Source organism: Lutra lutra, chromosome 8 (genome assembly GCF_902655055.1).
Source record: "Lutra lutra chromosome 8, mLutLut1.2, whole genome shotgun sequence".
Taxonomy (NCBI): domain Eukaryota; kingdom Metazoa; phylum Chordata; class Mammalia; order Carnivora; family Mustelidae; genus Lutra; species Lutra lutra.
Genome location: NC_062285.1, coordinates 64,415,651 through 64,429,338, shown reverse-complemented (window position 1 = coordinate 64,429,338; position 13,688 = coordinate 64,415,651). Strand labels below are relative to the sequence as shown.

At 35.8% G+C, this 13,688-nt stretch overlaps 1 protein-coding gene across 1 annotated transcript in view; it reads right to left on the bottom strand.

The window, feature by feature from the left end:
* Positions 1-1,169: 1,169 nt before the first annotated feature.
* ADAMTS20 (ADAM metallopeptidase with thrombospondin type 1 motif 20) overlaps positions 1,170-13,688 on the bottom strand; it is a 195,495-nt gene continuing 182,976 nt past the window's right edge. The window contains 2 exon segments of the mRNA XM_047742257.1: positions 1,170-2,724; positions 5,163-5,267. Of these exon segments, the coding sequence (XP_047598213.1) occupies positions 2,635-2,724; positions 5,163-5,267 (195 nt within the window). The 3' untranslated portion in view covers positions 1,170-2,634.

The window sequence follows — 13,688 nt, the reverse complement described above, 5'->3', positions numbered from 1 at the left end:
TGGATGAAGAGAAGGAGCCAGTGGAGAAAGAAAGGAAAGGAAAGGAGAGAGAATAATCTCTGGGGAAAGGTTCTGGAGAATTCAGAGTGAAAAGAAATCAAGAGTAGAGGTTGGGGGACTGGGCTTCAGCATGAGCAGGGAAATCTTTCTCACTGAAGAGTGGGGAGAAGAGATAAAATACATGTAGAGAATGCTTCATCTTAAATAACAAACAAGTATAGAAAATTATTATACACTGTATATTAATATTTACAACTAATTTAAGGTAGAATCAAAAGCATGCTTTTTGATAAGAGATGCTTGAATGTTTTAAATTGCCTTCACATAAAATGCTTTACTCCCTCATGTTTCTTTCTTTCTTTCTTTCTTTTTTTTTTTAAAATAAGGTTGGAGTGGGTGGAGGATATGAGAAAGGAGGTATGAGAAGGATGGGGGAGAAGAGAGGCAAAGAGAATAACAAGTGGTTAAGCAATCCTCAGAAAAAGAAACCTAATAGCAAAATATATATAAAAGAATCCTCATCCGATCTAGTAATCAGATAAATATAAATACTCAAACAATGAAATACTATGTTATACCCCAGCAGATCAGATTTTTTGAAAATTCATTTATCATTGAAGATGTGAATATACTAAAAATTTTATACCTCACCAGTGGTAATTTAAATTGATTTAATTACTTTGGATAGTACTTTGACAATTTCTGGGGAAGCTGAAGGTAAAGGATAAAACATATTATTGTTTACCAGAATCTGCTCCCTCCCCTTAAGAGAGAATTCTAAGTCTTCACCCAGTTCCCTGTAACCAGCAATCCTCCCCTGTAGGAAGAGTATATTTCCCTGACCCAATGACTAGGATTTGGTCATGTGATTTCATTTGGCCAATTGAATATAAGTATATATTCAATGACATGAGTATCCCTAATATAAACAAAAGCTTTCAAAAGCATCGCAAGTTTTTGTCAGCCTCCTGCCCATATTCCCTCTGCTATGAGAAGAGTGTACAGCAGACACGAGCCATTTCCATTCCAACTGTAACAATTTGAATAAAAAATTCTTTGAATTTCTGGAGTGGCTTTAGGGTTATAGAATTTTTTGGTGAAGGATTTTTTTTTTTTTTACATAAGGAAAATGAAAACAAAATGCTAACGTATCACACAAGTATGTTTATTATTTAAATGTTCATAAGCTTTTATGATGTTCATACGTTCAAATGTTCATAAGATTTTATCAATGAAAACACTTCTAGAAAATGCTACACATGTTATATTAATGATTGTAACTGGTTTAAGGCACATAGTGCAAAATACTTCATTTCTGATACAGAGATCCCTAAATGCTTATCTAACCACATTGGCACAAAATTGCTTTAGTACCTTATATGGTACAACATATGTTTGGGGAAAAAAATGTTTGGGGAAAAAATAAATAATAATAGATAGGAAAAAACTTTGTGGGTAAAACTAGTTACTACTATTTACTGGCAAAAATCTATTAGTAGATTCATTTTTTGGTTTACAGAGTAAGTTGCCATAGAAAAATACTGTCTATGATTCATTTTAAATCACGTTATTATATGATACACAAATTATTCACCTGAAAAAATCTCTTACTACCTGAGAATTTGCCCATGAATAGTTAATTTTTTTTTTATGTTTTGGCTTAGAGATACCTCAGATACAAAATAACTTGAGCATCTCTAATAAAAATTTTCCTTATGTAAACATAATTTTGTCTACCAAAATAGGATTTTCAAAATTTCAAAAATTCCCTTTACTTGATTAATAAAATACAGTACATAACTTTGAGAAAATAGACTTTTAAGAGTAAATATATACATATATGAGTTATAGAGACAGAATATAAAGATATAAAAACAATGTATTGCTCTTATAAGTACAATCAAATTAGAGGTAGGTGTTTTAAGTAAAATTCAACTATATCGTATCTTTTTCTGTGTTATATCTACAAATATTCATATTTAGTATTTAACCCAAGTATATATTTTTAACATAAAGTGTACTGCATTTTTAGGATGATTTTTTTTTATTAGAAGCACCATAACCCACAATTTAAAATTGAAGGAAATAAAAACAGGTATCTATGCTGTATCAGTAGAAAGTATAATGGCTATGTACTCTTTTGATGTGACTAAGGATTTGCTATTTACCTGCCAGATTCAATAATGTTTCTAGGTGTTTTAAATAAATTCATTTTCCTAATTTTTACTTGCTCCATTTTAACAAGTAGAATAAACATTCACTGTACAGTACAATACTGAGTAATGATTTATATGTGTGTTTATCGGCATAGTGTAACTGTGATCCAGTGCAAGCTATTTGTTAACAACAACATTATTTTGGCATAATTCATTCAAATATCTCTGTATATTATACCATAAATTATTTTGTCCTTTTAAAAAGTTCCTAACTAGAGTCATATATCTGTTAAGTTTATTTTGAAGGCTTTGGAAAAAGTAAGCAGTGATTTGATTCCCTGATGAGCACCCTGAAAAGAAAACAAAGCACAGTCATTTTGGACATGGAAATCCCAGGAAGGGAGGAGTACAGAAATGAGCACCAGTTATTTGCAGATATTCCAAAGAATATCTCCTCATACTTCCCACTTCTGAATGTTCATACGACTTGAATTGGGAGACCAGTAGTCATGTGAGGAACACACTTCCCACAGAATCCTCCACATCTGCCGTAGACTTTGGTTCCATCCTGAAAATAGGAAGAGGCAGAAATATAGGAGAACTGGGCAAAAGCTGGTATCCGTGTACATAGGCAGAAAAAGCAAGTGCTTTAAATCATGCAGCAGAAATCATTAGCCAAAGTTTCCTATAACAATTACATTTGAGGTCAAAGGTCATACCACTTTAGGATTAGTTGAAATTGGTGGTCATGGGAATCAGATAATCTGAGATTCAGATTAGCTACTGATGATTATAAACCACATTATAATTCAGACAATTCATCTCAATCCACGTGTTTTTCATCGAGGTGTATTTGCTTCAGTGAGGCTGTTAAAACCTCTCCCAATTTGCTGTCCAATATTTATATGATTTTATATAAGATTCTCATAGGCTAAATAAGAAATATACAAACTTGCCCTTAACTGTATACAAGTCCTATTTTCCCCTGTTAATCTCAAGCATCTCATGGAAACCTTAGAAACACAGCTTGAAGTATAGTTTGTGATAAAATGGGGGGAGAAAACTGGACTGAAAGCATTTGTAATTAGAATTGTAATTAGAAATTGTAGTTAGAAAAGAACTAAGAAGGGAGTTTTCGTTTTTTGTGTGTGTTTTTGTTTTTGTTTTTGTTTTGTGGGGGTTGTTTTTGTTTGTTTGTTTGTTTGTTTGTTTGTTTTAAGAAAAGCAAAGCTGTTCACTGAGGAATAGGTTGACAGAGGCTGGTGAGAGGGGTGGGACAGAAATTCTCTCTTGATTCCTTTCCATCCTTGGTCCAAAAGTCAAAGGACTGAAGACAGTTTGATAGGATGAAGCAAAAACAGTTTGAGCTCCTATATGAGCTTCTGAAGAAAGTAAGGGTTTTTTGTTTGTTTGTTTGTTTGTTTTGGGGGCTTTGTTTTGTTTTTAATCTAAAGAGGGCAGGCAGAGAAGGAAACTCAGTTCCTAGAACATTTTGGGATAAACAGCGTTTTGAGATTAGGGACTTTTGAAGTTGCCTTTTCTTTCAGAAATTTTTCTTAGCTCTCAAGAATCTAAGTAAAGAGAGAAGAAGTGAATGGCAGCAAAAATTCCCACTTATGTACATTGCTATTCCCAGATTGCTTAAGTAAAAACCTAATCTTGGTTAAATGTCCTGGCAAATGAAAAGAAGCTTGCATTTCCATATGTAAACCTGGATTCCACCGGTCATAGCTTCATACGAGGCCACAAGTTTCAGGAAATACTTTCATGTGCAATATTTTTGACAGGTAGATATTCTCAGTGATTAAATAATTAATTAACCTTTAGAATGGAACTTAAATAGAAGTAAAAGGAGATTATACTAAATATTCATATCTACTGGTGACCTCTTTACAATTAACTAAAAATTACAGAAAAGCTGGATAAATAAGGTAAAAATATTTCTCTTTTACACAGAGACCTGCTCAGAATATACTTTAATTAATTTATTCCTATTCTTATACCAAAAGGGATTAGACCTAATATGCCAAGAGTTTAAAAATAGCTGTTTGCTCTAAAAGCTGACTTCTTACCCAAATGAGAGAAATTATAAAAATTGTAAATGCTCCATTAATTAAAACTTGGTTTTGTAGTCTTCAGAAATAGAATGTTTTAGTCTATGAATATCAGAAAATTGAATTTCATTACAAATAATATTGATACAAGTATATTTAAAAAGTCACTTTTATCCAAAGAAAGAAAAACCATAAAACAGAAGGGGCAGGGGCCATGGATGGCACTGATTGATGAGCAACATAGGTGAGAACACTCAGAAAGTAGATCCTGATTTACTAGAGATAGAGTCAAGCTATCTGAGACATGGTCCCTGTGAGTAACAGGAGCCGTCTCAGGAGATATATGTGCCAGTACCCTATACTACCAAAATTACATGTGTCCTACCCGTAAAAGCCCAGTACGATGTTATCTGCGTAAAAGCAGAGGAGAATACGCATACAACCATAAAACTAGTCCTGATTTTTATAGAAACTATGAAGAATATATGCCAAATGAAAAATGACCACCCCCATCACTAAATCAAGGCAGTGAGATAAATAAACCAAAAACCCACTCCTCACTTTGAAACAGTAAAACCAACAAATCTTTAATAATTAAAATACAGCTAACAGCACCACCTCTTCTTGAAGGACATGCATTTCAAGTCATTAGCTCCAACCTTGAGCTACATAGAATCTATATGCCCTAGTATTTGATATTTCTGGTTCAAATACTGGAAACCTATACATGAGTTTATATGCAAATAAGGCCACATGTGTACATTAATCAAAATGACCCTGGTTTCATGATTTCATAGATTCTTATTATGTCCCATTATATGTAATATGCCTCATCTATGCAATAACTCATTAGGCTTTAACTTTATAACTCTAAAGTTAAGATAAGGGACCTTTAATTCTAGTTCACAGCACGAAGTATTTCAAACAAGCATGTTGGTCCAGCAGGACTTACTTGTGATCTGTGTATGATGACAGAGGCATAACTCCCCTGAGCAAGCCACTTTGCTGTGCTAGATATCTTCATTCCAGTTCCTGCCAAGTTAATGCTGAACTGTCCCTAGATTGTAAACAAAACAAAACAGATGAAATTCATAAAATATTTAGGAATGCTCAAAAGAAACACCTGAATTTGAATTATATAAGAAAGGTCCAGGGCGCCTGGGTGGCTCAGTGGGTTAAAGCCTCTGCCTTCAGCTCAGGTCATGATCTCAGGATCCTGGGATGGAGCCCTGCATCAGGCTCTCTGCTCAGCAGGGAGCCTGCTTCCCTCTCTCTCTCTCTGCCTGCCTCTCTGCCTGCTTGTTATCTCTGTCAAATAAATAAATAAAATCTTTAGAAAAAAAAAAAAGAAAAAAGAAAGGTCCCAAATTGGTTTTCAAGGGTCTTCCTTTAAAAAATGAAAAAAAAAATTTTTTTTTTGAGAGAGGGAGAGAGAGTGCACACAGAGAGGGGCAGAGGGAGAGGAAGAGAGAATCTTAAGCAGGCTCCATGCCCAGGGCAGAGCAGGAGGAAGGGCTCAATCTCCTGACCCTGAGATCAGGACCTGTGCCAAAATCAAGAGTCAGATGCTTAGCTGACTGAGCCACCAGGTGCCCAAAATGAAAGAATATTGATGCAACTTTACTCTAAAGGAAATTGTCCAGCTAATGTTTTTTAAAAATTTATTACAAATATGTCTTCTCAATCTGAGATACCTGAATCAATATCATATAATGTGATTTGTGCAAAAATAAATCCGTCTAACCCTAGCACTCTAGGCTTGACCGCTACAGTTAGTGTTCCTAGAGCAGTAGGCAAGTCTTTTTTTTTTTTTTTTAAAGATTTTATTTATTTATTTGACAGACAGAGATCACAAGTAGGCAGAGAGGCAGGCAGAGAGAAGAGGAAGCAGGCTCCCTGCGGAGCACAGAGTCCGATGCGGGGCTCAATCCCAGGACCCCGAGATCATGACCTGAGCCGAAGGCAGAGGCTTTAACCCACTGAGCCACCCAGGCGCCCCAGTAGGCAAGTCTTAACAGAAGGGGTGCTCATAGGGACTAATACCAAACTTAACATTTCTCCAATTTCTATTTTTGACCCCTTCTTGTTCACTTCCCTGATAATAATTCCCCTGTTTAATGTATTTTCTAGAGTCTCCCGTCAATGTGCCCTTCTCTGCCATAAAAATATTACTTCTTAACCCCACACACAAAACTACAGAATGTATCATTTATTGTCCCAGCTATTGCATTCTTTTTAAAGTACTCAGAAGTGTATATGGGATGTGTGATCCCACATGATTTACACACAGTGTGTGAGCCCCCTAGTGGCTTTATGATCTAATTCTTTTTAAGACACAAGAACCATTTTCATGTCAAAATATTTCAGATTATCTCTGTTAAAAATTAAACTTTAAATGTCTGTTAATTGAGAAAATGTGTGACTAAAATAGGTAAAATTCTGACACATTTATATGATCTTGCAGTACAGAATTACACACTGAAAAAATAACTAACAAATGCTAATTAAGCATATTGCCAATGTTCAAATATACATAGATTCAGAGTGATAATCTTGGATCACATCACTATATTCCATAGCCTAAGCTTCATGAATCTTGAGCAAGTCTGTGATAAAATATAAGGGATTACATTACCTGAAAGAAAATATTACCTAGTCGTAAAAGCGAAAGTGAAATAGATTTCAAATATATATATATAGGAAATTACTATTGTTAAAACAATTATATATTGACTTAGTTTATTGCTAAAAAATCTAAGTTATTTCTTAATTAAAATAAAAATAAATTCAAATACATTTATAATACAATTTTAATACATGGAGAATTTTCCCTGTAAGAGAAATAATGTTTAGATAAATCCCAAATAAAAATTTCTTATTACATACATCATTTAATTATAAATTTAGAATATGACCTAGATGTTTCATTACTGTATTTTCAAAGTCCAGAATAGAGCTTGGGTACTCAGTGTTTTTGGATGAATTAAGTACAGCATTACAAATACTGAATTTTCATATTACATACACATAAATACACAAATACACATCTAAACCTTTCATATATCATGATAATGAATAACATTAACACTAGAAACAATGGTATTTTTTATTGGTAAATACTTGAAAAATAATTTTAACTACTTCTCTAATACTTGATAATCAACCAGATATCAGTTTTGCATTGAATATCTTCATCCTACATTAACTCATTAAGTAGGTTTCTCAACAAATAAAATTTCTTTAAAATAGAAATATATTCTGTGATGTAGGTTTCCTATAACTAGACACTTATTGAATACCCCCGAAGAGTGTTTTCACAACATAACATTCTACACTTTTCACTCAAGCAATACTCAAGGTTGCTTGGAAGCATTCAAATGTACATACACTGAAAGTGAAAGGAAAAAAATCCGACTGACTATTCAAAGACTCAGGTGGTCACTAACACAAGGTTGGACTAGAAATACCTATGGCTCCATTTCTGCAGACAAACTTTCATGAGCTTTACTTATGTCCTTAGACCTCATTAAAAAGCAACATTTGAACCCCGCATTGGACTCTCTGCTCAGTGGGGAGCCTGCTCCCCCTACTCCCCTGCCACCGCCTGCCTCTCTGCCTACTTGTGATCTCTGTCTGTCAAATAAATAAATATTTAAAAAAAAATTTTTAAAAAGCAACATAATATAATCTACAAGAAATGGTAAAACAATTCATCTGAAATTTGAGATAGTATTGATAATGTAAAAATACATTTCATTTACTCATTCAAAATTAGTGACAGACATAGTGTCAAGTACTGTGGCGGTACCAAGACATATCTCACTCTAAATCTTTTTTTTTAATTTTTTTTTCAGTGTTCCAAAATTCATTATTTATGCACCACACCCAGTGCTCCATGCAATATGTGCCCTCCATAATACCCACCATCAGGCTCACCCCACCCCCCACCCCACCTCACGCCCAAAACCCTCAGTTTGTTTCTCAGAGTCCATAGTCTCTCATGGTTTATCTCCCCCTCTGATTTCTAAATCTTTCTTTCTTTTTTTTTTTTTTTTAAAGATTTTACTTATCCATTTGACAGAGAGAGATCACAGACAGGCAGAGAGAGAGAGAGGAGGAAGCAGGCTCCCTGCGGAGCAGAGAGCCCAATGTGGGGCTTGATCCCAGGAACTTGGGATCACGATCCAAGCCGAAGGCAGAGGCTTAACCCACTAAGCCACCCAGGCACCACCGATTTCTAAGTCTTTTAAGTGAAGAAAAGATTGGTAGTTGCCAGGAAGGTTCGGGGGACTAGGTCCTCACCCATGGTCAAAAGATACAAACTTCCAGTTATGAGATAAATTTTGGGAAAATAATGTGCAGCCTGGTGATTATAGTACTGCACTGTATATTTGAAAGTTGTTAACAGAGTAGTTCTTAAAAGCTCTTATCCCATGAAAAAGATTTCATAACTATGTGAGGTGATGGATGTTGATTAAGCATCCTATGGTGATCATTTTGCAATGTATACATAATCAAATCATTGTCTTGAACACTTTACACTAATGCAATGTTATATGACAATTATATTTCACTGAAACTGGGGAAAAATAAGTAAAATAACATATGTACATAAATACATGTAATGAACTGTAGAGAATTACAGGACATATTTATAACATAAAAAATGGACTGGTATGTTCCTATGGAACTTCAGAAGTAATAAATAATAGAATAAATTATTTTGGTTCCATATTTTATTTAAGATTAAAATGCAAACCTCCTTAAACCTAATCTTTAACTTAAAATTAGTTCAATATAGCTACTAAAAATTTGTTTTTTAAAAAAGTAGATGAGGTTTACCACCTCTTCTACTCTCAACATTTTTTTTAGATTAGGCAAACATAAGGAGTAAAATTCTAAGAGCAAAATCACAAGTAGAAGGTGACCCAAAGATCCAATAATTCAATAAATTGGAATATCTGTCCTTGACTTATTAACTGAATTAAAGAAAAAAAGTACTTATGGGTATAAGAGAAGAAACATAGTGGTAGATACAAGTTTCAATGTTCTACTTCTCTTATTGACCAATTGGTTCATGGGTGCTCATTACACCATCATGCTTTTATAATGTTAAAATATGTTGCACATATATTATTATGAATGGTATCTATAATGCAATTCTTTTTAATTTTTAATTTTTTATTAACATATAATGTATTATTAGCCCCAGGGGTACAGGTCTGTGAATCGCCAGGTTTACACACTTCACAGCACTCACCATAGCACATATCCTCCCCAATGTCCATAACCCAACCACCCTCTCCCTACCCCCATCCCCCCGGCAACCCTCAGTTTGTTTTGTGAGATTAAGGGTCTCATATGGTTTGTGTCCCTCCCAATCCCATCTTGTTTCCTTTTTTCCTTCCCTACCCCCCAAACCCCACACTTTGCCTCTCAAATCCCTCACATCAGGGAGATCATATGATAATTGTCTTTCTCTGATTAACTTATTTCGCTCAGCATAATACCCTCTAGTTTCATCCATGTCGTTGCAAATGGCAAGATTTCATTTCTTTTGACAGCCACATAATATTCCACTGTATATGTATACCACATCTTCTTTATCTATTCATCTGTTGATGGACATCTAGGTTCTTTCTATAGTTTGGCTATTGTGGACATTTCTGCTATAAACATTTGGGTGCACACGCCCCTTCGGATCACTACATTTGTATCTTTAGGGTAAATACCCAGTAGTGCGATTGCTGGGTTGTAGGGTAGCTCTATTTTCAACTTTTTGAGGAACCTCCATGCTGTTTTTCATAGTGACTGCACCAGCTTGCTTTCCTACCAACAGTGTAGGAGGGTTACTCTTTCTCTGCATCCTCGCCATCATCCGTCATTTCCTGACTTGTTAACTTTAGCCATTCTGATGGGCACAAAGTGGTATCTCATTGTGGTTTTGATTTGTATTTCCCTGATGCCAAGTGATGTGGAGCAATTTCTCATGTGTCTGTTGGCCGTCTGGATGTCTTCTTTGCAGAAATGTCTGTTCATGTCTTCTGCCCGTTTCTTGATTGGATTATTTGTTCTTTGGGTGTTGAGTTAGATAAGTTCTTTATAGATTTTGGACACTAGCCCTTTATCTGATAGGTCATTTGCAAATATCCTCTCCCATTCTGTCAGTTGTCTTTTGGTTTTGTTGACTGTTTCCTTTGCTGTGCAAAAGCTTTTGATCTTGATGAAGTCCCAATAGTTCATTGTTGCCCTTGCTTTCCTTGCCTTTGGCGATGTTCCTAGGAAGAAGTTGCTGCGACTGAGGTTGAAGAGGTTGCTGCCTGTGTTCTCCTCAAAGATTTGGATGGATTCCTTTCTCACATTGAGGTCTTTCGTCATTTGGAGTCTGTTTTTGTGTGAGGTGTAAGGAAATGGTCCAGTTTCATTTTTCTACATGTGGCTGTCCAATCTTCCCAACACTATTTGTTGAAGAGACTGTTTTTTTTTTCCATTGGACATTCTTTCCTGCTTTGTCAATGATTAGTTGACCACAGAGTTGAGGGTCCATTTCTGGGCTCCCTGTTCTGTTCCATTGATCTATGTGTCTGTTTTTGTGCCAATACCATACTGTCTTGATGATGACAGCTTTGTAATAGAGTTTGTAATACAGTTTGGGATGCCACCAACTTTGGCTTTCTATTTCAACATTCCTCTGGCTATTTGAGGTCTTTTCTGGTTCCATATAAATTTTAGGATTATTTGTTCCATTTCTTTGAAAATAGTTGATGGGATTTTTTTTTTTAAGATTTTATTTATTTATTTGACAGAGAGAGATCACAAGTAGATGGAGAGGCAGGCAGAGAGAGAGAGAGGGAAGCAGGATCTCTGCCGAGCAGAGAACCCGATGCGGGACTCGATCCCAGGATGCTGAGATCATGATCTGAGCCGAAGGCAGCGGCTTAACCCACTGAGCCATCCAGGCGCCCCTAGTTGATGGGATTTTGATAGGGATTGCATTAAATGTGTAGATTGCTTTAGGTAGCACAGACATTTTCATAATATTTGTTCTTCCAATCCATGAGCATGGAATATTTTGCCATTTCTTTGTGCCTTCCTCCATTTCTTTCATGAGGACTTTATAGTTTTCTGAGTACACATGATTTGCCTCTTTGGTTAGGTTTATTCCTAGGTATCTTATTGTTTTGGGTGCAATTGTAATGTAAGGTAATTCTAATAAGAAATCCATCGGGAATTTTTGTAACTCTAGAGAACTGATTCTAAAATTTATATTAAAAGACAAAGAAATTAAAATAGTTGAAACAATTTTTAAAAAGAAAAAACTTGTAGGACTCACACTACCTTATTTTAGTGCTTATTAAAAAGCTATCATAACCAAGACACTGCTGTGAGAGGGAGGTAGATCAATGGAACAGAACAGTTCAGAAATAGACCTATATTAATAAGTCCACTTGGTTTTTGACAAAGGTAGAAAGCTAATTAAATGGAGAAACTACAGTCTTTTCACCAAATGGTTTTTAGACAATTGGATATCTACATGTAAAAATCATCAGACTTCATACAAAATTAATTCAAAATCAATCATAGGCCTAAGTATACAACTATAAAACTATACAGATTTCTGAAGGAAATATAGGAGAAAATCTTTGTAACTTGGAATTAGTCAAAGAGTTCTTCAATATGAAACTAACTGCACAAGCCATATAGGAAAAAACTAATATATTTTGTGTCATTAAAATTTAAGATTTTTGCTGTGTGAAAGATACTTAAAAGAAAGATACAGTTCATACCAGTAAAAAAAATTTGCAAATGTCATATATAACAAAAGACTTGTATCCAGAATATGTAAAGAACTCTCAAAATTAAACAGTAGGAAATGAACAATCCAATATTTAAAATGAGCAAAGACTCTAAAATACACTTCATCAAAATGGATATGCAGATGACCACTAAGAACATGAAAGATATTTAACATCTTTAACCATTAGGGAAATGCAAATTAAAGCCACAGTAAAATTTCACAGAATATGGGGAGGGGAGACAGAAAACTTGACAATCATAAGTGCTAACAGGGAAGCAAAGATTGGAAATTAAATCTTCACTGGTGGGAATACAAAGCCACTAGAACTTACAATATCTTCACTCTATAAAACGGTTTGGTAGTTTCTTATAAGTTAAATATATATGTGACCTATAATCCCATTCATAGCATATTTATCCCAGAAAAATTAAAATGTATGTTCACATGAGTACCTATACACAAATGTGCATATCAGGTCTGTTCATAAACTCCCAAACTTTAATCAACCCATATCTTCCAATGAGTGAATGGACAAACTATAGGACAACTGTACAACATCTGTATGATGGAGTAATTTTCTCAGCAATAAAAAAGGAACAAATTGCTGACATCTGAAACAACACGAATGAATCTCAAAGGTGTTATGTTGAGTGAAGAAAGCCAATCTTCAAAGGTTATATACTGCATGATTCCATTTATATGACATTTATATGACATTTCAGAAAAGACAAAACTATAGCACAGAGAAGATCTTGATCAGTGTTTACCAGGAGGTAGGTCCAAAGGAGAAACTGATGCCATGAAGGGCATATGAGGGAACTGTCCTATATGCTAATTATGATGTTGATAAAATGAATCTGTACAGGAGAAAAGCAAGATGGTGAAGGAGTAGGAGACCTAAATATCATCAGGTCCCAGGAGTTCAACTGGATAGTTGTCAAACCATTCTGAACAGCTACAAACTCAACAAAAGAGAGAAGAGAAGAAGAGCAGCAATTCTACAAACAGAAAATTGACTACTTTCTGGAAGGTAGGACGTGCCGAGAAGTGAATCCAAAGCAACATTTGGGAAGATAGACTGTGGGGGGAGTGGCCAGCTCCTGGCAAGTGAGAAAGCAGTGGAGCACAAAATCATAACTTTTAGAAGTTGGCTCCCCTAAGGGACCTCTCTCCAGAGGCTAAGTGGGTGGTGGAGCCCTCATGGGGACAGTGTGGTCTCAGGATCTGCAGGGTCACAAAAAGACCAATGGTGCCTGAGTGTGGCTGAGCTCCCAGGTTTTGGAGCAGGGAAGCCAGCTGCAGAGATGGAGCAGAGGGCTTTTAGGTCGGGGTAAAATTAAACCATGATCCAAGTCACAGTTGGGCCTCTGCTCTTCGGGCACGAACCCAACAAGCAGCAGGTCTGGGGAGACTCACTTTTCTCCTCTGGGAGGAGCAGTGCGAGAGCACACTGCAGGAATCAGCTAAGTTTGGAGACTCCAAATGGGGCTGGGCAACAGAGACAGAAACATTCAGTCACAGGCCGAGCAGGTGAGCTCGGAGTGCGGCCGGAGACCAGGGAGATGGGAGGGATTGATTGCTTCTCTCTGAGGGTGCACTAAGGAGTGGGGTCCCCAAGATCTTAGCTCCTATGGGCCAGAGAGTGGGAGGCCCCCATTTTCATTCCCGTCCTCCAAAACT